This window comes from Pocillopora damicornis, chromosome 5 (genome assembly GCF_964200805.1).
Source record: "Pocillopora damicornis chromosome 5, jaPocDami1.2, whole genome shotgun sequence".
Taxonomy (NCBI): domain Eukaryota; kingdom Metazoa; phylum Cnidaria; class Anthozoa; order Scleractinia; family Pocilloporidae; genus Pocillopora; species Pocillopora damicornis.
The window spans coordinates 24596719-24622286 of NC_142674.1; the positions used below are offsets into that span (position 1 = coordinate 24596719).

The 25568-nt window shown below is 38.6% G+C and overlaps 1 protein-coding gene across 3 annotated transcripts in view; it reads right to left on the reverse strand.

Moving 5' to 3' along the window:
- The window catches only part of LOC149046110 (uncharacterized), a 29447-nt gene extending 3932 nt beyond the window's left edge, over positions 1 to 25515 (reverse strand). For 2 of the 3 annotated variants that reach the window (XM_089206532.1, XM_089206534.1), the window contains exons 1-28: positions 24635 to 24749; positions 23206 to 23324; positions 22298 to 22564; positions 21198 to 21382; positions 20206 to 20388; positions 18658 to 18906; positions 18312 to 18506; positions 17814 to 18005; positions 17137 to 17337; positions 16590 to 16838; positions 15244 to 15438; positions 14453 to 14644; positions 13651 to 13839; positions 12736 to 12981; positions 12078 to 12269; positions 11543 to 11740; positions 10659 to 10907; positions 10046 to 10291; positions 9273 to 9461; positions 8837 to 9097; positions 8247 to 8312; positions 7610 to 7843; positions 6682 to 6843; positions 6147 to 6308; positions 5236 to 5397; positions 3128 to 4665; positions 1340 to 2201; positions 402 to 1028 (exon numbers count right to left, since the gene is read on the reverse strand). In XM_089206532.1, coding sequence (XP_089062658.1) covers positions 402 to 1028; positions 1340 to 2201; positions 3128 to 4665; positions 5236 to 5397; positions 6147 to 6308; positions 6682 to 6843; positions 7610 to 7843; positions 8247 to 8312; positions 8837 to 9097; positions 9273 to 9461; positions 10046 to 10291; positions 10659 to 10907; positions 11543 to 11740; positions 12078 to 12269; positions 12736 to 12981; positions 13651 to 13839; positions 14453 to 14644; positions 15244 to 15438; positions 16590 to 16838; positions 17137 to 17337; positions 17814 to 18005; positions 18312 to 18506; positions 18658 to 18906; positions 20206 to 20388; positions 21198 to 21285 — 7327 coding nt within the window. In that variant the 5' untranslated portion in view covers positions 21286 to 21382; positions 22298 to 22564; positions 23206 to 23324; positions 24635 to 24749. Of the gene's footprint in view, positions 1 to 401; positions 1029 to 1339; positions 2202 to 3127; positions 4666 to 5235; positions 5398 to 6146; positions 6309 to 6681; positions 6844 to 7609; positions 7844 to 8246; positions 8313 to 8836; positions 9098 to 9272; positions 9462 to 10045; positions 10292 to 10658; positions 10908 to 11542; positions 11741 to 12077; positions 12270 to 12735; positions 12982 to 13650; positions 13840 to 14452; positions 14645 to 15243; positions 15439 to 16589; positions 16839 to 17136; positions 17338 to 17813; positions 18006 to 18311; positions 18507 to 18657; positions 18907 to 20205; positions 20389 to 21197; positions 21383 to 22297; positions 22565 to 23205; positions 23325 to 24634; positions 24750 to 25410 lie in introns of those variants that run through there. The other variant, XM_089206533.1, reaches the window with a different exon arrangement.
- Positions 25516 to 25568: the final 53 nt, after the last annotated feature.

Genomic DNA, 25568 nt, shown 5'->3' on the forward strand with positions numbered 1-25568 from the left:
TGATTGGTAAACAAATTCTCCTTGTCAGCACCTTAGGAAATGTACAAAGAGCAGTATGAAGAATACGCATACTGATTTTAGGGCGTGGAGGGTTAAAGCTACGCGATCAGTTATGGAGCGGAACTGATTGTATTCCTAAATTACCCAGACCTTTGACGTCTCAGCGACGTCACAGTGGATTTGGGAGAGAGGGAGGCACAAGACAGAAATCGAGCATAGTGAAGCGATTCTCTACCAAGATGTTATCCTTGTTGCACTTGTATATTGTCGCGTTTTCTTCTGCCTTTTTCTTCAAATGCACTGAGCATTCATCATCTCTAAGTTCTTGGAAAGGTATACCATCTATATACATCTGTTAAAAAAAATACTTTTCTGATTTGAATTTGAAAGATACTTAATACCTTTACACTGCGTCATAAATCTCTTTTCTACTTGTCCTTTGATGCCTGGAAGAAAACTACTCCATGCCCTTAGACTTCCTGCAATGGGCCAGCTGCAGTCGTGGGCGGCGTTCCACATGTGGTCACGCGTCGCTGCAACATTCCAAATGCTCACTTGATGTAGTCTTCCTACAAATGCTGACGAAAGAGCTGTGATCTTTTGTTCTGCAAGATACCGTTGACCGAGTGCAATCCATCCGCCTCCTCTGATAATGTTCTCGGCTTGTAAATTGCTTACTTCCGCAATTTCCATTCCATCGATATATACAGACGCACTTCCAAGACCTCCATCCCAGATGACTCCAACAAAATGCCAGTTGTCATCTGTTAACCTAAAATCAGCCCTTACTTCTTCGTTCTTAATTGCCAATATAATTTGAGACTCTGTAAAGGAAAGGATTATTATGTCTTCTGGATTCTCAGGAACGCTATAGCTGAACAATGTTCCGGATTTGTACTTTGAGTCTGCTTGCACGAACTGGGCGATCGTGAATCCTATCATGCTTGGGATATTTTGGCCATCTGGTAAAAGAACCATGTCCTTTGATGACTGTCGTTTGAATATGAGGTCGAAGTTACTGCCAAGAACTAAAAATAAAAAAGAATAGTAGTAAAACATGAGAAAGGTTCTTATAACCATCATTTTTAGTTTTGTTTCAATCATTTGATTCTTGTTTTCATGTTTTCGTTTGTTTGCCTGTCAAAGCATAAAGCTTGTTAGCCATAAGTGCATCCCTCAGTTTTCTCCGAGCGAGAGAAGGGAAATTGTTTTTGACATTGGATAATCTGAATGTTTATCACGGTGGAATTCGTCATCATCCTCCATAACACAGATTTGTGTGTTCACAAGTCACAAAATTAATTTTATCCTTCAAACGAAAACAAATCGTAATCCTTACAGATGTCACAGCGATCTCCTAAGTACGAAGGAAAACATTCGCATCTAAAGTCATTGACTAGATCGATGCAAAAAGCGTTCGCGGGGCAACGATCTGGGGCACAGTCATCAATGTCCACTTCGCATGCAAATCCGGTAAAACCGCTTAAACAAGAACAAGTGTAGTTTCCTGTAGAATTGTCAGCATTGCATGTCCCTCCGTGTTGACATGGGGCTGATTGACATATATCGATTAGATTTTCACAGTTTTCTCCATAAAATTGATCAGTACACTTGCAGTTGTACCCTGGGGTCAAATCGGTGCAAGTGCCATCGTTAGAACATGGATTCGATTCGCATTCATTGATCTCAGTTTGACAGTAGGTCCCATTGTAACCAGCTGGGCAGACACAGTAATATCCAGGGGTTTCGTCAATGCAAGTCGCATTGTTTAGACAGGTGTTCTCTACACAGTCATTGATGTCAGCTTCGCAATACTTTCCTGTGAACCCATCTAAACAGGAACAAGAGAAATTGCTGTTGGCATCATGACAGGTTGCATTGTTAAAGCACGGTCTCGTCAAGCACTCGTCAGTTTCAAACTCGCAGTATTTTCCATAATAACCAGCGCTACAGTTGCAATAATATCCTGTGCGAGAGTTGACACAATATCCATTTGCGGTGCAATTAGCTTCTCTGCAATAATCAACGACCTTCTCGCAGTGTGAACCACTGAAGCCATCTGGACACAAACAAGAGTAGTTGGCTATTAGATCTAAGCAGATACCACCATTTACACAAGCATGTGATTCACAGTCGTCGATATTGACTTCGCATCGACTACCTTTAAACCCAGAGGGACAAACGCAAGTGAAACCGTTGACCTGCGGAGGAAAATAAACACAGATAAGCCGGTTTAATTTGTTTATATTGCCCTATATAATATTTCCCTCTAGGTTTCGTCACAATTGTAAGTAGTATAGGTAGTCTGACTAAGTGCCATGAAAGCGAGGCTCTAAGAAATGTTTTGGGTATGTCACGAAAAATGTCACACATGAAGAAAAAAAGGTCCTTTGTACGAATGGAAATATTTTTAGGCGGGAACTAACTAAAAGCCATGAAAGTGAGGCTGTAAGATATCTTTTGGGTATGTCACGCAAACAATAGACACACATGAAGAAAAAAAAGTCCTGTGTGCATGTGGTAAGTATTTTTAGGCGGGAACTGACTAGTCCGTTGAAAGCGAGGCTCTAAGAAATTTTTGGATTTCACGCAAACACATGAAGAAAAAACGGGAAAACACGTTGTACGACTGAAGTGCCTAACCATCACTCAAATTTTTTTGGGTTTCTTCCACGACGTTTCAATGCAGTCATTTTCGTTACACCATTGAATCTGTCTTGTCAATGATGTGGTGTCCAAAATGTAAACATGCAGCTGTATCTGTTTACATTTTGGACACCATATCATTGACAAGACAGATTCATTGGTGTAACGACAATGCCAGTTCCCGCCTAAAAATACTTACTACGTGCACACAGGACTTTTTTTTTCTTCATGTGTGACATTTTGCGCGACATACCCAAAACATTTCTTAGAGCCGCGCTTTCATGGCACTTAGTCAGACTACCTATACTACAATTGTATCTTGTCCTAATACGGGATGTGAGTAAACCAATTTTAGTTCTGAATGCACATCAAATTTTGGGCTGACACTTGGATCTTTAAATTTATCATTTTATTTGACTTGAAGTCATTTCGGAAACACGATTGAAGTCATAGTTGAGTGTAAGCAGCATTTTTAGTTTACCTGATCATAACATTTTCCGCCATAATAGCAAGGGAAAGATGAGCATTCATTAATGTCAACATCACAAGAGTCGCCAGTGAATCCAGGCTCACAGTGGCAAGTGTAGCTGTTTAATCCATCATTGCATGTTGACCTGTTACTGCACGGATTCATAAGGCAATCATCAATGTCCAATTCACAGTGCCGTCCGCTAAATCCATTCAGGCAGATACACTTGTAATTGTCCACTTTGTCGACGCAAGTAGCATTATTGTAACATGGGGAATTCGAACATTCATCGATGTTGATGCTGCAGTTCTTCCCGGTATATCCTCTCGCACAGTTGCATCTGTAGTCATCTGTCATGTCAGTACATATTCCGTCATTCAAGCACGGATTCTGGTCACAATCATCAATGTTTATTTCACAGTTGGCACCGGCAAACCCTTCGGCGCATGCACATCTGAATTCAGCGATGCCATCTATGCAGGTGCTATTATTCATGCAGGTGGCATTTATGCAATTGTCCATATTAGTCTGACACTGCTCTCCATCGAAACCGTCAGCACATTCACAGGTGAAGGATGTGATGCCATCGAAACACGAGCCGTTGTTGAGGCATGGCATTGAGGCACAGAAGTCGATGTCCATGTTACAAATTTTACCACTGAAACCTGGCGGACATGCGCACGAAAAACCGTTCACGCCATCCTTGCAAGATCCGTTGTTTGAGCAGGGAAAAGTGGCGCAATCATCGATATTGTTCTCGCAGTGTAAGCCATCAAAACCATCGGGGCACTTACAATTATAGCCATTGACCTCGTCCAAACATGTAGCCTGGTTCTTACAGGGGTTGGAGAAACACTCATCGATGTTAATCTCACAGCTAACACCGGAGAAACCTTTGTTGCAGATACAAAAGAAACCATTGACCTCGTCAATACATGTCGCGTTGTTTTGGCAGTCTGCACCCGCACATTCGTCAATATTGTACTCACAACCCGTCCCATTGAAACCTGCAGGACAAACACAATCATAACTATCGATTCCGTCTCGACATATGCCTCCGTTGTGACAAGAATTGTTTGCACAATCGTTGATATTTTCTTCGCAATCATTCCCTTGGAAACCTGAAGCACAGAGGCATTCGTAATAGTTAATTTGGTCTGTACACGTGGCTCCATTCTGACACGGAGATGTCAGACATTCATCAATGTCCTTATCACAAAGACTGCCAGTGAAACCAGGCTCACATTGGCATTTGTATCTCCCTGGGAGATTCTCACAGGTGGCATTCTCGGGGCAAGGTGACGAGGTACACTCATCGATGTCTTCGTTGCAGTAGAATCCTTGGAACCCTTGTGCGCAGGAGCAAGTGTGGTTGTTAACGAGGTCATGACACGTGCCATTGTTGAAACAAGGTTGGTCTTTACACTCATCAATGTTGGTGTCACATTCTTTTCCAGTGTAACCCGGTTGACACGTGCACAAGAAGTCACCAATAAGGTCCGTACACGTGGAATTATTTTTGCAAGGGCTAGAATCACACTCATTGATTTCTAAAACAACCAATGAAAATAAAAACAAAAACGAAAAAAATAAAATAAAAACAAAACAAGAAAAAAATAAATTTATAACCAAAAATTACTTCAATAGTAATTTGTTCACCTCAGCAAAATAACTAAGCCACGATCGACGGCCATTATCCTTACAATCTATGGGAGGGAATGTCTTACTAGGATAAATATATAACATGCACTATGATTTAATTACTTCCAGGGGTAATTACTGATTACAGCCGAAATCTTGTTTGAAATATCTGGATTTCAATTCAGTTTAACATGGCTGTGTCTCGTTGTGCTTGTATGGAGCGAGTTGTACAGTTCTAGTCGAATCGCTCTTTGCTATAGATAATGGCGACCGCGATTGAAATGCTCAGATAGTTGCTTTTTTCCTTATACCCAGCTTAGGCTATTTCGAATGATAAAGGAATACATTTCTTCAAGCTGGACATTACGAGAAGAGTAAAGTTAAGCATTCGTGTTTTCAAGCGACATTTTAAAAGCTTTCTGAATCGGCAAAAGGGAAATTGTGCTCCTATTTTAAGTGATGAATTTTACACAACAAACCTATACAATCTTGGCCATTTCTTGAGCCAGGATTTATGGTTGCAGTTGTCCCAGGGCATGAGAAACACGCGCGGCTTTCACTCAGTGGTTGGAATGAACGCCGGTCACAAGAGGTGCAAGGAGCCAATCCGGTTGGAGAAAATGACCCAGGGGAGCACGGAACTATGGATGCAATGATGGAAATGAGAATAAAAACACTACAAAACGATATTAACGAGCATATTTAATCATCATAAATTTCACACAGACAAACAGAAATACTTACTGATTGACAGAGATACCGACAGATCGACATAAAGACCAACAGAAAATGGACCGACAGAGAGACTGACAGAGAGGCCAACAGGCTGACAGACCGACAGCCCAATAAACATACCGACAGACAGCTGCAGAATGAAGGACAGACTGATCTAGTATTATCACTGTAAAGAAAGACAGACAGACGAATAGACTGACCAACGGAGAGACAGAGTGAATGTTCGAAATAATTTATTGTCAGAAAAAAGGTTTTACCTTTTTTCCTCATTGTACTCCTGAAATTTTAATTAGTAAAATATTGTAGAGCATTAAACTTCATACAAGTTAAACTTTAGTAAGACGGCCAACACGTCAATCAACACGGCATTCAGCTATTCGTTAGTTGTTAGACGTCAGTATTCGGCAATAAATCTAGTTTTATGGTTGAATATCTTTCTTTACAGAGACTTGACAAGTTCTTTATTAAGTAGGTACAGGTACATCATTTCCACTGAAATAACTTGATCTGTCACTCGGAGAATGAAAATTTATCTTTGATGTGGCACTAATGAGTAAACCAACCCTAGGAGTGTCTTTGTCTATTTTAAAGTCACATACTAAGTCAATTAACGAAACTCTTCTCTACATTAAAAATTGAATTGATTTTTTAATACCTCCACATTGCGTAGAGTTTTTGGATCCTTCGGCAGGGGTTGTTTCGTTGACACTGCATTTTAAGCATTGCCGCTGTCCTACCATTTCCTGATAAAGTCCTTTGTCACAGGTTATACAAGGTTCTAATCCGGTTGGCGAAAAGGAACCAGCTTTGCAAAGAGCTTTCAAACAAAGTGAAAAGAACAAGGCTATAAATCAAGTGAACTTCAAAACAAATAGATAAACATATCAAGCTCAAATGGAAAAAATTTGATGGTATAATTTTTTCGCAGGAGATGGTTGAATAAGAGAGTAAAAATAGTGGACTGAGGTAGCGTAACCGTATTGCCTACAATTCCGCATAACGCGTGAAAATAGCCTTCGTGGGACCTTTAACTCTTCCGTCGGTTTCCTACCACAAATGATGCTTGACCTTTAAGGAATATTTTTTTGACTTGAGTTAGTTTTTTTTATTCTTTTTAGTATGTTTTGTTTGTTTTTGCATGTTTTTTAAGCTTTTTTTGGAGGGGTTACCGAAGTATTATGACTAGCTACCTAGGCAGTTGGAGCGGTTTCCTGTTCTGGATTCTGCTGTGGAAGTTTTAGGTGGACACGCCAAACACTGTTCTTGTCCCTCATGCTCTTGATATGTTCCAATGGGACAGTCTTCACACTTTTCAGTCGTTTTATTCAAGTATGTTCCAACCGAGCAGTTCACTATTCAATAAAAATTTATGTAGTTAGCTAGGACATATTGGAGTAGGCTGAGCATACTATCGTGATTTGTCAATGGCCAGAGCTTCAACTTCTACCCGAACCCAGGAACAGAGAAATGACTGTTCCGCCAGACACACGCTAATAACAATATTTTTCAAGAAACGAGTTCAATCATTGTTTAATCATTCGATTACCTAGATTTATCTCAAACACTTTCAGGGGCAGTAGTCCTCAATTTGTGGGTAGCGATTTGCAGGGTAGGGAGCTGGCTCCAGGTCAAACAAAGTGGACGAAAAATGCATCGAATGAGGAAAAGAAAGTGCTTCAGAAAGGGAAGAGGAAAAAATAACACAAACTTGTATTGCGATATCTTTTGGTTAGCTCACAGTTTCTGGATAAAAGGAGATTTACTGTATGAGACATTCCCAATCAGGTGATGATGTGTAAAAACGATCTGTCTCTTAAAAGCTGTCTCTCAAAGCCCGCTTGGGGAGTGGTTGGTACGATCACTGGAAAATAAGTTTACCAAAGGAAGTTTTCATTCACATGAGCGACGAATACACTTTCGACTGAAATTGGGGAACGTGTTCGTAAAATATGACACCACACCAAGTGAACTAACAGAGCGAAACTGGTATAATTCCTTGAAGTCGGCTTTCGCGTTAAACTGAGGTTTTTTGCCGATTTGATCTTAAACATTATCTTAATATTTTGCTTTAATATTAATTTAATACACTTTTAATGGAAAGGAGTGACTCTGACTTACAACAGTATCCATCTTTATACACTTGTCCTATGCTGCAAACGCATTTAGGCTCTGAGATGTTTAGCGACTGTTTATCAGGTTTGATATCAGTGCCATTGATGCTGAGAACTAGGCTGTCGTTATTGACTGCACTTTTGAGCACACTGCTCATATTCTTGGCGATTTTCATGCCCTCCTCTCCCACCATAATCTGGCCTTCTTTGGTGCTGTTTGCTTGAATGCCATCAAGGTTTACTTTAAGTTAATAGTTGAAGTAGTTAGCTAAAAAAAAACAAACTTACAAAAGCAAAACAGAGGTAAATAAAAAACACTTAACGCCTGGTCCCTCGAGAAATACTTCAAAAGGAGGCAAAAGTTTTAGTTTCCTAAAAAATGACCAAGAGTCAAAATCTCCTCCTATACCAAAAACATAAAAGGGAACCAAAATCTGCTAAAAAAAATTCAAATACGCAGTTTCCGAGATACGCAAACTGAAACCTTTGGTTTAAACTAGTGTGCATGTCAAGCCTTACGCGTGAAAAAGATAGAATAAATGAATAAATAAAGTACATATATAGGTTTTGGATCTTGTATATAATCATATACAGGTTTTGGACCTCAGATTTATATAATTCGAATTACATATGTTAAAACCTACCAACAAGATCAGAAGTAATTGTTGCGCGCGAAACGGATCGTCGCTCTCTGTGATGAGCCCCATTAACTACAAAGATAAAACATACAAGCAAGAAAAGACGTTAAGAAAGAGGCAAAAAGCTTACCACCCTTATAAAGTAATGCACAGTACTCTGCTGTATTTGCACAAAGTATGGATTCTTTCATTAAAATGGCAAATGATACGTGCAAATGACAATTAAGGGGGGGGGGGATAATGGTCATTTGAACATGATGACTTGCTTGTAATTATTTGTGGTCTAAAAATCTACACAGGCTAGCTGTATTGTTTATGCTGCTAGTATCATAGATGACCCTCATATTTTCAAATTTTTACTTCTTGAGATAGAAATGTATTTCTTTTAACGTTTAAGTCCCAAAAGGTGACTTCATATCTTCAAGAAAAAAGGCCATAACAGCAGACGAGGTGTGATATTTCCGTTTGCAAAAAAAAAAAAACCTAGCTAATACGTTTATTTCAAACGGTAATTTCATTGGCTGTAAGTAGCTGGCACATAATGCAATGTCATAACAATCCCATTATAAAAATATGAAGTCGTAAATAAACCAGACCTGTCCCTAACACAGCATACATAAATAGGTCTCGTTTTCTTCTGAAGATGGAAAATTCGACTTCAGCACACGTGACTTTAACATTTTCTGCTCTGCATTTATCTTTGAGTGACGGGTCTTGGCAGACGTTTTTGAAAACAGATGTGTTAAGCAACTGGATGAAGTTGAGTGCTATTTCGGCTCGAGCCTCTGGCGAATTGCAATCACCAGTGAAGTAATGTAGATGCATTTCCATTCGAGCAGAACCAGCTCGATAAACTTCTGCAAAAGTCAAATATCAAATGGAGATTAGAGGAGTCTCGTATACCAAGCGGATCATGGTAACTAATCATGACCAGTGTTTTCTTGGCTGCTTACGAGGCTTTTTGGACCTTGCTACTGCCTTCAGCCTAGCACCCCCAGTTTCTACCTCGGCAAATTCATCTTGTTTTCTAACCTGAACAATCCGGCCAGGGGTCTGAGGGAAACCATACACCTGAGGCCCCGCATGCCCATACACTAGCCGTAAGCTTTTGAGCAAAGTCCCATCGGTTGTTGCAAAAAGGCGAACACATTCTTCCGAACATCCAGTCATCACAAGCCTTGGCCCCGTTCTTGGGTGGACTCAGATCCGGACAATCTTTCGCTGTTTAAAATAAAACGGCGTAAGGTAGAGTCTCAAAACGGTTAATTTTCCAACAAATATAAGTTTCATTCGTTAAATTTTAGAGGACGTTATTAGTATCATCAACAAGATGAAAACTGCAGTTTTTCCACGTAGTCGAAGGCGACCTAATTCGATCGAGTTAGGCACGTTTTTACTACTACTGCTGCTCCTACCACCACCACCATCACCACTACTACTAGTACTAGTACTACTACTACTACTACTACTACTACTACTACTACTACTACTACTACTACTACTATTACCACTACTACTACGGCTGCTGCTGCTGCTGCTGCTGCTACCACTACCACTACCACTACTATCAACACTGCAACTTCTTTTATTGCCTATATCACTACTACAACTGCTACTACTACTTCTATTACACAAGCGAACATCTATTTACTTTGACTAGCTTTTCGTGAATTTACAATAAGCTGGAAATGTAAGGCGTAATATTTTGAATTCCTTAACTAATGGAAATCCATATTCTTTTGACAACTCATCATTAAAATCATTTTCACCAAAGGTTCGTCGCAATATCGAGAACTGCACCTTACGTTTTATAGTTAACGTAAACTGACAGAGAGCTGGTTCGTTATTCGGGTTGTTGTCTTGCGCCGTACAGTGTACATTCCAGGTTCCCCAATAAAACTCGGTACCGCTTCGGTGACTGCATTTGATGGTCAGTGGATCATTGCTGTTGTCTCGAAACTGTGGCTCGTCCCATGTCACCATTGTTTTCGTCGCTGTGGCGGTGATACTTTGATCCGCAGGACAATAAACAACTTCAGGACTTAATTCATCTGTCACGAGGAGACAAATATAGTTTAACTCAAGATTATGAATATGGACGGAGTATAAAATATAATTATTCAAAACAAAAGAAATTGAAAGTACAGCAGATAAATTTGTACGATTCATGACATAGCTCCAAACGAGCTTTGACTTAGAGAAGAGGCAGTTGACAACATACTAATGCTTAAGTAAGCAAGAAAAAATTCAAAACGAAGCAAAAATGCTTAAAATTGGCTTTTGAAAAATCATAAACTCTTGATCATTTCCCAGACCTGTTTGTTTATGGCCTCAATTTCTTCTTAAAACGCAAAAAAAATTTCCCTTCACCGAGACCTTAAGGATGGTAACTAGTGCATTCATCAGTATGACAGTTACCTTCTAATATGACTTTAAAAGAGCATTGTTGCTTGTTCCCACTTCCATCCATTGCAGTGTAGACAACAAGAGTGGTTTCATTAAATCTGTGAGGTGGGCGCAGTCCTGATGGGTCAACTGTTATATTTGGCAGCAGATTGCTATTGTCCCGTGCAACCGGCTCGGTCCAATTTACCAATACAGTAGAGTTAACACTCAGACTCACACGGATGTCCGAAGGACAACTCAGAAATATGGGCGAAGTAACATCTGTGGATATATATCAGTGTAAAAGTGACTACCCAAATAAGTCAATGAGCGTTTAGATCCGAACGAATATCCACAAATACAGCTTGAGCTGACATGTTAGGCCCACAATATGGCAATGCTGAATCGAACGATTGAATATTGAACACTTGATAGATTAATGGATTGATCGATTAATTGATAGATCAATCGTCTGATGGTATCTGTCCTAAATAACGATATAAACTTATCTATTAAGTCTGGTTTCTTTTATTCTTTGCTCTTTCTTTCAATATAAACCGACTTTAGATGAACAGGGGTTTAGCTCGAAAACCTCAAGGCCCTCCAGTCTCAAGGCCCTAATAGCTATGCTTCTTTCAATTTTACATGTCAAGCAGAAAAAAGTTTTCTTGCTTGATTGTTTTGCCATTTCTGTGAGCAATTTAAACTTGTTGCTGTCATTGTATTACCAATGGATCAACTCTGTGTTATTTTAACTCGCAGCAGACATAGTGTTACTTTTGGTCGAGTGAGTATTTTGACATTTCTAATGAAATACTTCAAATGAGGTTGTTGTAAGTTTATTCTTTACTACAGTATGATGTGTGACTTTTTAAAACTCTCAGAAATAACATGCAGTTGACAGTAGATTGACTCACCAAGACATTTTAAGAGAAAGGATTGGGTGCCATTCCATTTCCCATCTAGTCCGCATTGTATCCAATTGATCCCTCCGTTGCTTTGGTAACCATGCTTGCACTCAAAAAAGCACGTGGTTCCGCTGACAGGAAATGACTTGCACATATGAGGGTATAAAAACCCATGTTGCGGTGCACTTAGGGAGGAACAAGATCGCGCTAGAAAAATATAACAAAATAATTTAGTTAGCCTGTCTCAGCAGTCTATATCTACTACACATCGTCTTTATCAAAAGGAGATGAGCAAGAATGTTGACGCACTTTCAGCATGTTTCATTAATTGGCAATGAAAGTCAACATAAAATCCGATAAGGATAACAAGAACATAGAATTCTTAAAAAATGACAACAATCCAAAAAAAATATATTTACAAACCATTCATTGTAATTTTACGCATAAGTATATAATTTTTATTTACATCACTTTTAAAAGGAAAATTGAAAGTTGATGGAACTATTCTTTTGTTCCATTATTTATTAGTCCTTCACACACTTGCCTCTACAAATTCCTGAAGGTTTGTCCCAGTACCCAATGATGTGTCCAGGTTTGTTCAGGCACGTGACATTCTCTGATCCAATTAAGTGGTATCCATTATTGCAGTTGATTCTGCATGTGGATCCATAAGTGCTAACGCAGTCTCCCACGAAAAAGCCGTTTAATGGAGGAAGCAAAGTTTGGCATCGTAAAACTGGGAAGAAATTGTCAAGTCATCAATAATGTAGTAAACTGATGTAAAGAGTCCATGGAAGCAATCGTTTTACTGATTCATTCACTTTTCTGGTTTCTCCTCCTGTATTTGATTACTGTATTTGTATGGTTTTTCTCCAAATGATCTTTAGGATTATATACATCCAGGGGGATCGGGATTTGATGTCACATCGCCCAAAATATGAATTAGGTAGATTAATATCTTAACCTATGAACCTTATTCCAGATTTGCCGTTTATAATGTTCTGAAAAGGCCTTAAAATAAATGTGAGAAGAAATAGCTTTACAGATAAATTCATGTATATGTAAATGAATAAGAGCTGTAAGCTCCACACGTTAATTTTTTTTAAATTTCATGTAATGTATTTTATCTTTAGGAGCTAAGAAATCCCCTAAGATAAAGTTGCCACCGTCGTCTAAGTTAAGATAACTAGCTATTTTCTCACCCTCGACAGTTATATAAAATGTGCAGATCTTGTAATTTCCTGCTTGATCAGTGGCGTTGTAAAAAACCTGATGCTTCCCTATGTAATATATACTGGCCACTCCGATGGATGTTACATTTGGTTCTTCACCGGAGTTGTCACTGGCGATAACAGGAGGCCAGGTTATGGTGGTATAATTTCTTCCCCAGTCCGCGTACTTCCTGATATCTCTGGGGCAGGTCAAACCAAAGGAAGGGCTATCAACATCTGGAAGGATAAGAGGAACCCAAAATAATAAATTAAAAAGGTTATTCCTCTATCGAACTGAAAAGTTGTCATCCTTCCTTTTGATACTATTTAGGACACGTGTGGCCTAAGAGCCAAACTCACCTTCACCCCATAAATGGATCTCCCCACGACCTCTAGACTATATTGCTAACTCAGATTTTCTTTTCTCCTTTCTTTAAGATGAATTCGTTTCTACAGTTTTGTTGTTCTTAATAGAACAGGCAAGCGCACTTTTACACTATCAAAGCACAGCATTTTGAGCTCATAAACAAAAAATGTTTGAACATTCATGATTTGAACCCATGACGTCTGCGATACCGGTGCAGCGCTCTACCAATTGAGCTAACAAGCCAACTGGGAGCTGGTCAATGAATTGGGTCCAAATAAACATCCAAGTGAATGAAGATTTTAGATATATGGTAGAGCCCTGCACCGGTATCGCAGAGGTCATGGGTTCAAATCCCGTACGGGCCTGAATTTTTTTCAGGTCCTATTTACAACTACTCGTTTCAGTAGTGTTCTTAGCTGCGAGGATCTCTTAATTTCATCCCTCCACCGCAGTACAAATATATGAATTTTCATATATCTAAAATCTTCATTCATGATTTATTTAGCAGTTAGCGAATAAACAAAGAAATGATAGCTAACCTTTACAAAGAGTTGTGGTATTCCTTGACCACTCTCCGTTACTAAGGCAAGACACTACCGGCCACCCACTCAGTCTGTACCCTTTCTGGCAAGTGAAATGACACGTCGTGTCATATTTCGGGACAGCCTTACAAGAAGTTGGAGTCACCTCACCATCTTCTGGAGCTTGCAAGGGTCTACATTGGACAACTACAACGATAAAAAGTAGCGCATTACCAATTAATCTGACCTATCAATAGCAGACAAAAGGACCTTACGGTAAACATGCCGGCTTGCCGATTAAGAGCTTCAGTTTTGCGCGGTAGCCTAGATCATTGTGTTCGATTCTTGGGCAAGACGCTTCACCCCTATAGTGCCTCTTTTGACCCAAGAATATAAAATATTACCAAAGTACGAATTTTCAGCAAAAATTCCTCTCAAGGGGAGTGAAATAATTCTTGCTTCAAGCCATGTATCCTTGCGGAGTTGGTAGGCCACTCCACTTAAGTACAAGATTACACTTTTCAGATATATATTTGGTTAGATTCAGTTGACCTTTTATGGCTTAAGTCTTATTTGATACTTGATCTTACTTTCTGTATCAAATATCTTTTGGTTCAAACCCGTCAGTGATTTCATCACATGGCACGTTTTTTCATTGTTGTTGCAATTTTGTTTGAGTCTTAATCGATAATCCTGATGAGGCTCCTCATCCAAACACATTTTCTCGATTAATTTACGCACTGAAAGGGGAAGGGGATCTTCCTGGGCCATACAGATACTTCCATTAGATTTCAAATGACAGCTCCTCATAGTTCTTTACCTTGACAATGTAGCGCCTCTCCAGACCAGGTGCCATTGGCTTGACATGTTCTCTCGCTCGATCCATTTATCATCTGATTTCCAATGTCACAGTAGAAAAGACATTTATCTCCAAATAAGTTATTAATAGAGCCACCTCCGCATCCAGACTGTAGACTGTGTGGTGGAGGGACGAGACGTGGACATTGGGCCACTAATACGCAAGTTTATAGAAAAAAGACCGATATAAAAATTAGAAACAGTAATCAAGAGTGAAGGAAAGAAACATCGCACGTTCTAAACAGGAGCAGAATTAATAACTTTGAAATTCCATGAAAGCAACGTGTACCAACGAGCAACAAAAATGCAACGCCCCATCCAAGAAAATTATACCTAGCGAAACAAGGGAGCAATGAATGACGAATGACTACAACGGAATATTAAAAACAGGTGTGTTACATGCAGCTTTAGGACAACATTGAAAGAATTGGTTTTGTGCTATGGTACCAAATGGACACCAATAGAGCATTGTAAACAAATAATGACTTGACTCTCCGAGATATTTTAAGTCAAATTACCAGATTTTATCTTTGTATCACTCTCTGTATCAGTAACCATCAGACTGTGAAATTGGGACACTCCAAAGTAAAATAAGAAGGATCATACTCTGCATGATCTAGAAAAATTATCATTTTCACGTTCGCAGACATCACTGATGATTGTTTCTGTATATATAGATTATAAAAACGTTATTTTGACAAATACTCACTTTCCCATATTCTTTGCTTAAGTTTCAAAATTAATTTTACGTACATTCACAGCTCGTCTCGTTTCCTTTCCAAAAGCCTATGGAGGATTCTGGATCTTTTTCACAAACTCTGAGAGCAGAACCTGTTAACGTGCGTCCAGTATGACAATTGATGGAACATTCAGATCCATACTGATTGTCTTTGGTGCATTGTAAGGTACCTCCGGCCGGGGCGTATAGTCTAGGCACACAGCGAATGACTACAACGGAATATTAAAAACAGGTGTGTTACATGCTGACTTGATTAATTTTTTACATATAAAAATAATAAATGCTAACTCTGCTCACCCATCAACCAGTAATGCTAATCCAGATATAGCATAAAAGGGAAAGAACTATGACTTCTTATACTGAATGAGACGCAAGAAACTATCTGGTTTGATTATTCCTATGACAAGCTATCGATAGTCTGGCTGAAGAGACAAAGCCTAAGAGTAAATTGAGAGTCTTTCTCAAGATTTCATCACACAATTACAGTAGCAATGGGCTTAAACCCACCCACATCGCAATAATGGGCTAATATGGCAGCACAGGACGAAATTGCAAGAATCCGTAAACGGAAACGTGGCAGAAACATGTTAAACCGTTCCGGAAACACGACGGATAACCTGTGTTTCCGTTACCGGTTTCGTGACGTTTTCTCGCGTTTCCGTTGCTGCGTATACAACTGAACCGGACCACTTTTACGTAAACATAACGGAAACATGGAGTTGCATGTTTCTGCCACGTTTCCGTTTACGGATTCTTGCAATTTCGTCCTGTGAAGCCAATGGGCCACATTCTCCAACTCATTAACTTTCACATAAACAAACATGGATCAAACATGGATTACAGTTTGAAAAGTAGCGCGCACTATGGTAAAAATGAAAGAACAATAACTTTTATATGAAACTTTTTGAGTCCATAAAACAACAATATGTGAGCTCAACTATTCCGTGAATAACAAGCTAATTTACTTTTCCTGGCAAAACCACATGTTTGAGGGGCCTTTGCAAAGTATACTCTAGTCGATTCATTGACAGCTACTATTCACCTCAGTGTCGGTGGCTGTTGGGGGATATTTACCGAGCCGCGCAACGTCGACGTAATTATCCACCGCTAGCCATCGAAACTGAGATGAATAGTTGTTTTAGCTTATTCTTAACCAGTTAGACAATAGACAATATGGCTCAAAAAAAAGTATTTCAACCAATTTATTCCTGCAACGATCACAATATTTCCGCGCACATGTTTCCTGAGCTTAGATCGGAGGCGAATAGCATAGGATATTCGGAGTTTGAGAAGCCCATCAGAGTGGACCTGCAACGTCATCGATTGATTTAGTATATGCTAACTTACAAATGTTCTATACCTGAAACGAAGACCCTGAATCTGCACTCAGCCACGTTCCCTGATTTATCAGAGGCCAAGTACCGGATTATGTGTTCTCCAGAGGAAAATAAGTCGCCAGGTTGCTTTCCGAAGTGAGTGATGTTAGGTATGAAGCCTGAATTGTCTGTAGCTGTTGGAGGAGACCATGTGACTTGGGTAGACGTATCACCTCTGTCAGCATATGTCTCAATATTTGATGGACAGTTGAAAAACTCTGGTCCTCTGATGTCTGCGTAGGAATCACATTATAACTTTCAATTAAACTAATCGGTATGTCAGGTAATTCCCAACAGTAACTAAAGAACTCTATCAACCCGAGACTTCCTCCTCGCCTGACTTCATTCTTGGAATCAATAAACATGAGATAAGCATTAACAAAATGCTACCTTAGAAGGCTAAATGCAACTGAAATTAAATTAAATTTCATTTACTTTTGTATATAACATCCTAACATCTCTCAAAAAGCATGGCCGACTTTAGGTACTTAACCTTTCACGGCAAACGTAACATTTAACACCAATTCTAACCTCGGCACGATGGATTCCCTAATGGAAACCAGGTCTTGGACTGGCCGCATGTCTTTATTCCTGGCCCATACTGTTGATATCCATCTTTACAGGCGAACCGACACTCCTGAAGGTACTGTATGGCAGCACTTGAATTGGTGCAGAATGCCGGGCTGGTATCTAATCCCTCAGACTTAACAGCAAAATGGGGACAGGTAATAGCTATTATTGAACAGAACGAAAAGTTGTGGGCTATGCTGTTTCCTTGGTAAAAGAAAGTGAGGTTATGACTATACAAAAAGATTATACCCCACAAATAAAGAAGACTTTAAAACGACAGTATTTATATCTCACTGATCAAATTAATTATTTATACACCGTCAGTTGCCTATGCTTGTGTACTCGGCAAAATTGTGCATTTTTGGCTATGAATAGTTCAATGGCATAGTTACAGAGGAGAAATTAGATTTTAACTCATTATTGGTACCGATTAAAACAACAAAAAAAGAAACAAACAAACAGGTAAACAAACAACCATACACCCCTTGCTTACTGCAATTTCATCTTTCATACTGCTTTAACTGATAAATAAAAGCCCTGGAGTAGTTTTGTGTGTGAAATATTGTCATTTCAAATAAGCGAAAGCAGTTTGGATGTAAATTTAATTTTATGATTTCAGAAAACAACTTCTTGAGTACCCTGACACTCAAGTTGAGTTCCACTCCACTCTGTGTTCTCCAGACAAGTGCGTCTCGATGATCCTCTAACAGCCTCGTATCCCAATTTGCAATGGAAAAAGCATGACGCATCATAGACAGAACTTGGACCAGTACAGCCATACCCTATTTGTATTGCATTCTCAGAAGTATTTAGAGTAGGACAGCGAATGGCTGAAACAAGACAGCCACAAAATAAAATCAAATATTATCACATAAATAACGATAGAAAACGCAACGGGGGCATGGATTAACCTAATAAACAGCAAGTGACTCAAAAATTTATGGCATAAAGCAGTTTAATGTATATGCTACAAGAGGTATTTGGACCCGTTTCCAATGATTTAATTTCCACACATAAGAACAAGAAAACCTGATTTAAATAGTATATGCATTAAGAGTTTGTTGATGAATGGACCAAAATCATGCTGTACGCACAGTTGCATCCAGACAGTTTTAAGGAAGAGCTGGCATGTGTACCTTCACAGTAAGTTGTGTTTCCAGTCCAGTATACTGCATTTAGATCTGCTTTCTTCTCACATTTCCTTTCAATTGATCCCCTCAGCTCATACCCCTTGTTACAACTGAAGCGGCAAACTCTTCCATGCACATTTCCACATGCTTCATTCTCAAGCTTTCCATTGGCAGGCGGGAAGAGAACAGCGCATCTAAGCACTGGAGTTTTATCACATCCATGTTAATATTATTTCACGTGGGATAATTTTACCCTTATTTTTAAAGAATACAAGACGAATGAAATGTTTGATCTGGATTTCAAAAAAAGAAATAAGTAAATAAATACAAAAGCTACAGGATAGTTACTAACCGAGCACAGTAACTCTAAAGTGACAAAATCTTGTATTTCCTGATGGATCTGTTGCCGTATAGGTCAAAGTATGACCTCCTTCAGAAAACACATATGGAGATGTGACGTTCGGAGTCAAAGTGACAAAGGCTCGATCGTTATCAGTGGCTATGACTGGCCCCCAGCTTACTGTGGCTGACGTTTTTCCTTCATCGGCTAAGACACTGAGATCAGATGGACAGGTTTCATTAAAAAAAGGTGCTTGGATATCTAAAATCAGGATAAAACAAGAAATATTCATTTCTGATTCTTTAACCATGGAGATTTTAGTTTATCTAAAAATCAAAATATAGCATGAGTTAAGAGCCTGACGATTAATCAGAGGTTTTAGGTGCTGCAGTAAGAATCTAGGAACGCAAATTTCTTTGTACGTGATTGACTACAGAACACAGGCCTACTGCGTTTATTCCACCTTGACTGTATGATTTAAAGACGCTGTACAACTCGACCTCGATTTAATAACATTTATAAAATTCGTGCCCTGAAGCCTGCACGTTTATATAATGTTGTGATAGTTTCCCATTAGAGTGGAACTGTTGACATAAGATTACGCAGTATCCAATCCAAAAAAGCAAATCTTTATCAAAATCTTAAGTATGTTTTCTTCTTCAGACATCGTTTAAAGGTTAGGATTAGAAAGAGTTCGCTAACTAGCAGGTTAATTGTTGCAACAAAAAAACTTAAAATATTGACAGTCTTACAGTTTTGTTTATAGACATGTATTGAAGAAGTAACAAGAGTCTACGACCTGGTAAATGTAGCCTTTGAAACTGAGATGAATAGTTGTTTTAGCTTATTCTTAACCAGTTAGATAATATGGCCCCAAAAAAAGTATTTCAACCAATTTATTCCTGCAACGATCACAATATTTCCGCGCACATGTTTCCTGAGCTTAGATCGGAGGGGAATAGTATAGGATATTCGGAGTTTGAGAAGCCCATCAGAGTGGACCTGCAACGTCACCGGTTGATTTAATAATATTAAATCCACGATTTAATAATATTTATAAAATTCGTTCCCTGAAGCCTGCACGTTTATATAATGTTGTGATAGTTTCCCATTAGAGTGGAACTGGTAAATGTAGCGTTTCCACATATTCTGTCCAATGTATTGTTTGTTTGTTTGCTTGTTTTTTCTTCGGAAAAAATAGTTAAGTCGGTCATTATGATATGATGCAACCAGTAAACGATGATGACCTCAAACTAACCATTCATATAATGAATTGAGAGGTAAGTTTATCAAGAAACTGTAGTGCTACATCAGTAGAAGTACAACGAAATAATTTGGTTTTATCAACTCAGTCAATAATGCAAATTGGCCACCATAAAGAGTTTATAAAACAGACGTTTCGTCATTTGCTCTGACGAAGGGCTAACGCTCGAAACTTTTGCTTTCTTATGGTGACCAATTATCATTACCAACTCAGTTGAGAAAACCAGATTATATAGGTAAAGTGAGACGTCTAAAACCGAAACAGAAATTACCAACAAGAATGCATTTTCTAAGCACCTTTGCAGTGTACGATCGATCCAGTCCAGCGTCCGTCATCGCACGTGACCTCATTTGCTCCAACGGCCTGATAGCCTGGGTAGCATTCGTAAGAACACTTTTGGCCATGTAAGGGCTTTACCTGGCACTCCTGTGGTACTACATCTCCCCTATCTGGCTTATTCAAGGGTGGACATTCTTTTACTAAAAAGGAGAAAATAATTTCATGGCAAACACTTAAACTTTGGATGTAAAAACACATCAAGGGCATCAACAATAATGTAAGAAAATGGCGACACTTGTACTGAGATGAAACACAGATTGAGATCACTTCTGTGCATTTAGACAATTGCCTGCAGAACTTTGCGAACTTTCCTTCAACGTCTCTATGCCACAGTTTATCCTTAGAGTTAACATCACGTCGATGCAAGTAAGAATAGTCCTTAATTTATCGAATCTGGTCCGGTCCCTTACACTAAGGGACCGGACCATTTAGAAACAACCGCATAAATAAAAGCAGGGCAGATAGTATGTAGAAGAGTTCGTAAAGGCAGATACATCACTAAATATTTATTATATACATTTATTTCCCTTGAAATTTCCATTTCAATTATTTATCTATTTTTTTCTGCTTCGTTTTGCTGCTGTTTTTTTTTTTTAATTTTTATCTTTTTTTTTGCTTTGAGTTGTTTTTGTTTTATTTCGTTTTTCTTCTGTTTGTAATCTTCGTCTTTTTTTTTTTTTTTTTTTTGGTTTGATTTTTTAGTTTCTTTTTTCTTCGTTTTCTTGTTCATAAAGCCATAAAATATCCATCGTTCACGTACCTTAATTTACTCATTCCAAATTTTGCGTTTCTACTGAGCGATTCGAATAAATCTTCGTCATCCATTCTTTCCTTACTACTTTTTCAAATGTTTTTGTCTATTTGTTGTTTGACAGTATCTTATGTATATGGCCAGGATTGTCTTTCTGCAAGCAACAATTCTGTGACATGCAATGATCCTTACTCCTACCTTGACAACGAAAAGAAGCCGAGGAATCCCAATTTCCACGATTGCAGCTTTTCGTGCTAACTCCAAACCCTCGTAGCCTGGTTTGCATTTGTAGAAACAGCTGTCACCATGGGTAGGTGAAGTTAAGCATCGCGGAGGCCAAATCTCACCGTTTGTTGGAGCCGTCAAACGCTGACAACTGTTTCCTAAAATGGATAGACGTTAACTAAGAAAAGCTTTGAATGCCATGCTCAGGCACGTTCTCTAGATACTGAAATAAAAATTATCAAGTGTTGAGGACAAAGAACACACTTCGATTGAATGTCGTAAAATTAAACCAAAGTGCTCTCAACAGCTACTAAGAACAAAGTAGTAGTATATATCTAAAATATGTAGGCAAAATGTCTAAAGCTTGGGAGGATGCAAGTGACAAAATCAATTTTGGTTTCTGTTAAGTATTAGGATAAAGTAAATTTTTATGACTAATGTAATCCAAGATTTCTTTCGAAACGCAGCTAAAATTTTTCCTATTGTTCTAGAACATAACAATATGCAGGATTTTTAAATGATTAAACCTTTTCGAAACATTATTTGAAAGCTTTAATCATGATCAGAGAAAGTGCCATTTCCATCAAAAGTCATAAGAATAAAATCTCTCCAACTTGGTAAAGTTAAGAAGGAGGTTTGAGCTACTTAAGAGATTGAAATTTACAGTACTTGTCTTATTAGAATATATATATATATATATATATATATATATATATATATATATATAAATTTTTAAAATTTTTTTTTATCTCATTGTTTATCTCTCAATTTCATTTTTTGATTGCGGTGATACATTAGACATTCCTTCCGTTCGGCTTGGTTCTTCTCTAAGTATTTGGAAATTTAGCTTGCAGCAGAGTCAGTAAAAATTCTCTCTGGTGCCACCGAAATTTGAGGTCCACTCGGTCGAACAAAAAAGCAAACATGTCCGTGAAATAGAACAATAAACGTATGCAAAAGGTTGAGCCAATCCTCCATGAGATACACATCGGCTCCATGCAGGGTCTCGAAATTTCACTTTAAAAGAATACACGAACATATTTTTATATGTTATATTTTTATATTTTACTTACGAACACATTTCCTTAGATCATATGGTGAAGTGATATAGCCATAGGAACACCTGCAGCTGGTTACACCCCCACTTGAAATACAAATGTGTTGGCATCCTGCCGAACTACACGGATTATAATAGCAAGACGTGCTTTCCTGGCTGCTTCCCGAACATCCTCTGCCACCATGAGCTGGCGATGGATTGTTACAATAGCGATACCTGGTCTTAGATCCACTTCTACACGAACTCCAAGATCCCCACGAGCCCCACTTACCGTTCCTTGGGCCTTAAAAAACAATCAACAACAATCGAAAGCAATGGTGGAAAAAATCGATTGATAGATTCATAATCAAACTAAAGGTAAAGGATGGATGTCCTGTGAGTAATGGAGATAAGACCATTTGAAATGGACTATATTATTGAGTGATCGATATGAATGTAAACATAGATACAGCGTCTTGTTGTTGTTACACTGTTTCCCAACCTAAATTACTCGCTCTTTGGACTGTTGCCCTTTCTTTTATTCTTAATCCATCTCACTGACAGCCGCAAAAAGGTTGCATTTGTGATGATCAGATATTTGTATTTCAGCTAAATGCTCATCACTCCGCAACCAAATTCACCTTAGCTGGTTATGTGGTAAAGCAATTGCAAAGTATTATCCGACGCTAAATGAGGTTTAAATGCTGAATCTGCGTAGAATTGGAAAATTAGTTGGTCTAGTTAAGCACATTGGATATTGCACTTGCTTGTTAGTCAAGGCACTGCCCTTATTCTCGTAATAACATTTTTTCCGCGTCATGAAATATACCATGAAGACCGTAAAAAACCGCTTCTCCCGTCACATAGATGAGAACCATCCTCCGATCTGCTAAGTACAATCAAATAAGTACATGAAATATAAAGACATGGGTTAATAAAACTTACTAGGTCCACACCCTCCACATGCATAGACGCACTTCTGATGGGCAGCAAACGCTAGTAATAGTACACCCGACACAAATAATTTACAGTCCGTGCAGCCCATGATACTTCGGTGACACAACCTGTTAGAGTAAAGATAAAAACAGGGAAACAAGTATCATGGAATACAGTTCTCGTGCAACAAAAATACATTTCATCTGTTCTTCTTTAAGGAGTAATATTAGCAGCAGAAATGTTTCTTTGAAGTAGATACTTTTGGCCAATTGGGCATAAAGTTCCCGTGCTTTTAAGCCGCGACTTCCTGTTACTTAAGCTTAAAACTACCTCCCTTGAAATCGGGATGAGGGTTCCTTATCCAATTTACATGCATTTCACAAGGAGCGCAAATATTTTCCCTCTTACCAAGGTGTTACAGGGAGCAACTTCGCCACGCATAAAATACAATGCCGTGTAACATAACGAATGTTTACAGAAATTTGGACTCTGCGACAATATTTTCTTTCTTAACTTTACCTAGGTTCAAAAACTTGTAACACAAGGTTGAATGTAGAAGCCTCGTGTAACATGGATAAAAAAATATCAAAAGATGGGTGCTAAAAATCGTCTCGCCTTACATCACCATTAGTTCGCTGGTTAGGGAATACACGAATACATGTAGTGCCAAAAAAGTTAGACCCACTTATATGCAATCGCAGAAGTCCTAACTGTTAATTAACCTCGGATATCTAAAACTAAATGTCGGCGAGCACTCAATTCTGCGCTGATAATTCAGTCGAGTAGAAGCGAGTTGAGTTTATACAAACGAGGCATCTGTTGAACCAGAGGCATCGACGGCATTATCTGTTTTGACACTGTCGCAGTTTTAGAGTATGACAACGAGATCCAATTCCTTCGGGATCCAAAGGTGTGAGGTTCCATTCCTCATGGGGACTCAGAATTTTTTTCTTTGTCCCACGCTCGTGAAAAGATGAACAAACATCTTTCTTCAACGAGACCTGTGTTTGCCAGCTGTTGTTATGAAAAAGTTCATTTGAGAGGCAAGTTGTATTAGTGACCGATCTCTCAAATTTGGTATTGGCGTTTAAATTAACAGAAGAAAGACGAGCAAAAAGTTCAGTGTTTAAAGTCGGCGATGAAAGTAGACATGTTATATAGAGGTTCGCCAGCGTTTGTCTGGGATTTTATTCCCAATATCTCGAACCGAATACCAATGCGATAGGAGTGTATGTTGGTACACATTAATTTTAGTTTTCGGCTGTTTTCTTCGAAATGACGGGAAAATTATGTATTTTTTTCAAACAGCGCTGTTTTGAACCTTTTTGCTAACTTGCCCAGGTCTCTATAACTAAGTATGCAAACAAAACATGAAAAAGGGTCCCTGCTATAACAAAGACAGTTGATACTATTTAAGCTTCCCAGAGAACAAACTTACAGTTCTCTCCAACTGCATAGCAAGCTCAAGGCAAGCTTTAAAACATTTCAAACATCTTGCAGAAAACCTGACAATTGCGGCTGAACATTTTTTGGTTTGAGTACTTGGATAAAATAACAAAAGGTACTCACTGAATGCATAGAATATCAAGGTTGCTAACTGATTGTGAGATGCATTGTTTCTCTAATGGGCAATTTGTTTAACTAGAACAAAAAGTGTTTTCTCAAGTGTTTTTGAACTTCAAAAACTTTCCGACTGCCGATTAAGGATTTGAAACTTAAATTAAATTAGAACAAACTTCCCTGTTTTCCTATGAATTTTTGACGCTTAAGCTTCCTAGAAATTAAAAGCATCATTAGCATAGAAGCTTGAGGTGAGTTCTAAACAATTCAATCATCCAGCAAAAAAATTCATAAAAATTCAGGCTCCGATGGGATGCAAACTTGCACTTATAACTTAGTGGGTTACAAAGTCGCAAACTGCTGTTCTTTGATTTCGTAAGGAATTTGATCACAATTATATTAAGTAGAGGAACGAGTGGGTAGATGAGTTATATTTTGATCTGTCACCAGTGTCCTTTTTTCTTTACTTTATCCGAAAAGCTGTCAAAAGGAAGTCGAAATCATACCACTGATACAAACTCTCCAACATGAAATCACAAGCGTTACTTCAGACCTATACATATCTTCACATCGCCTGAGATGCCAATTTATGGACCCTAATACCGATCTATTCATTGTTGATAACTGAGATCTTTCACCAGGGGATGTACTCACCTTACATGAAGACTGCTTCTCAGCACACAGATGATCGGTTGCTAGTGCTCTTTCTGATCGTGACCTAAAAACAGTGCTCTATTTGTTCAGCCTCTTTTCTTTGTTTTGTTAAATATGCACACAAACCGCTCTGAAACGGGGTCATGGCAGCTTGCATA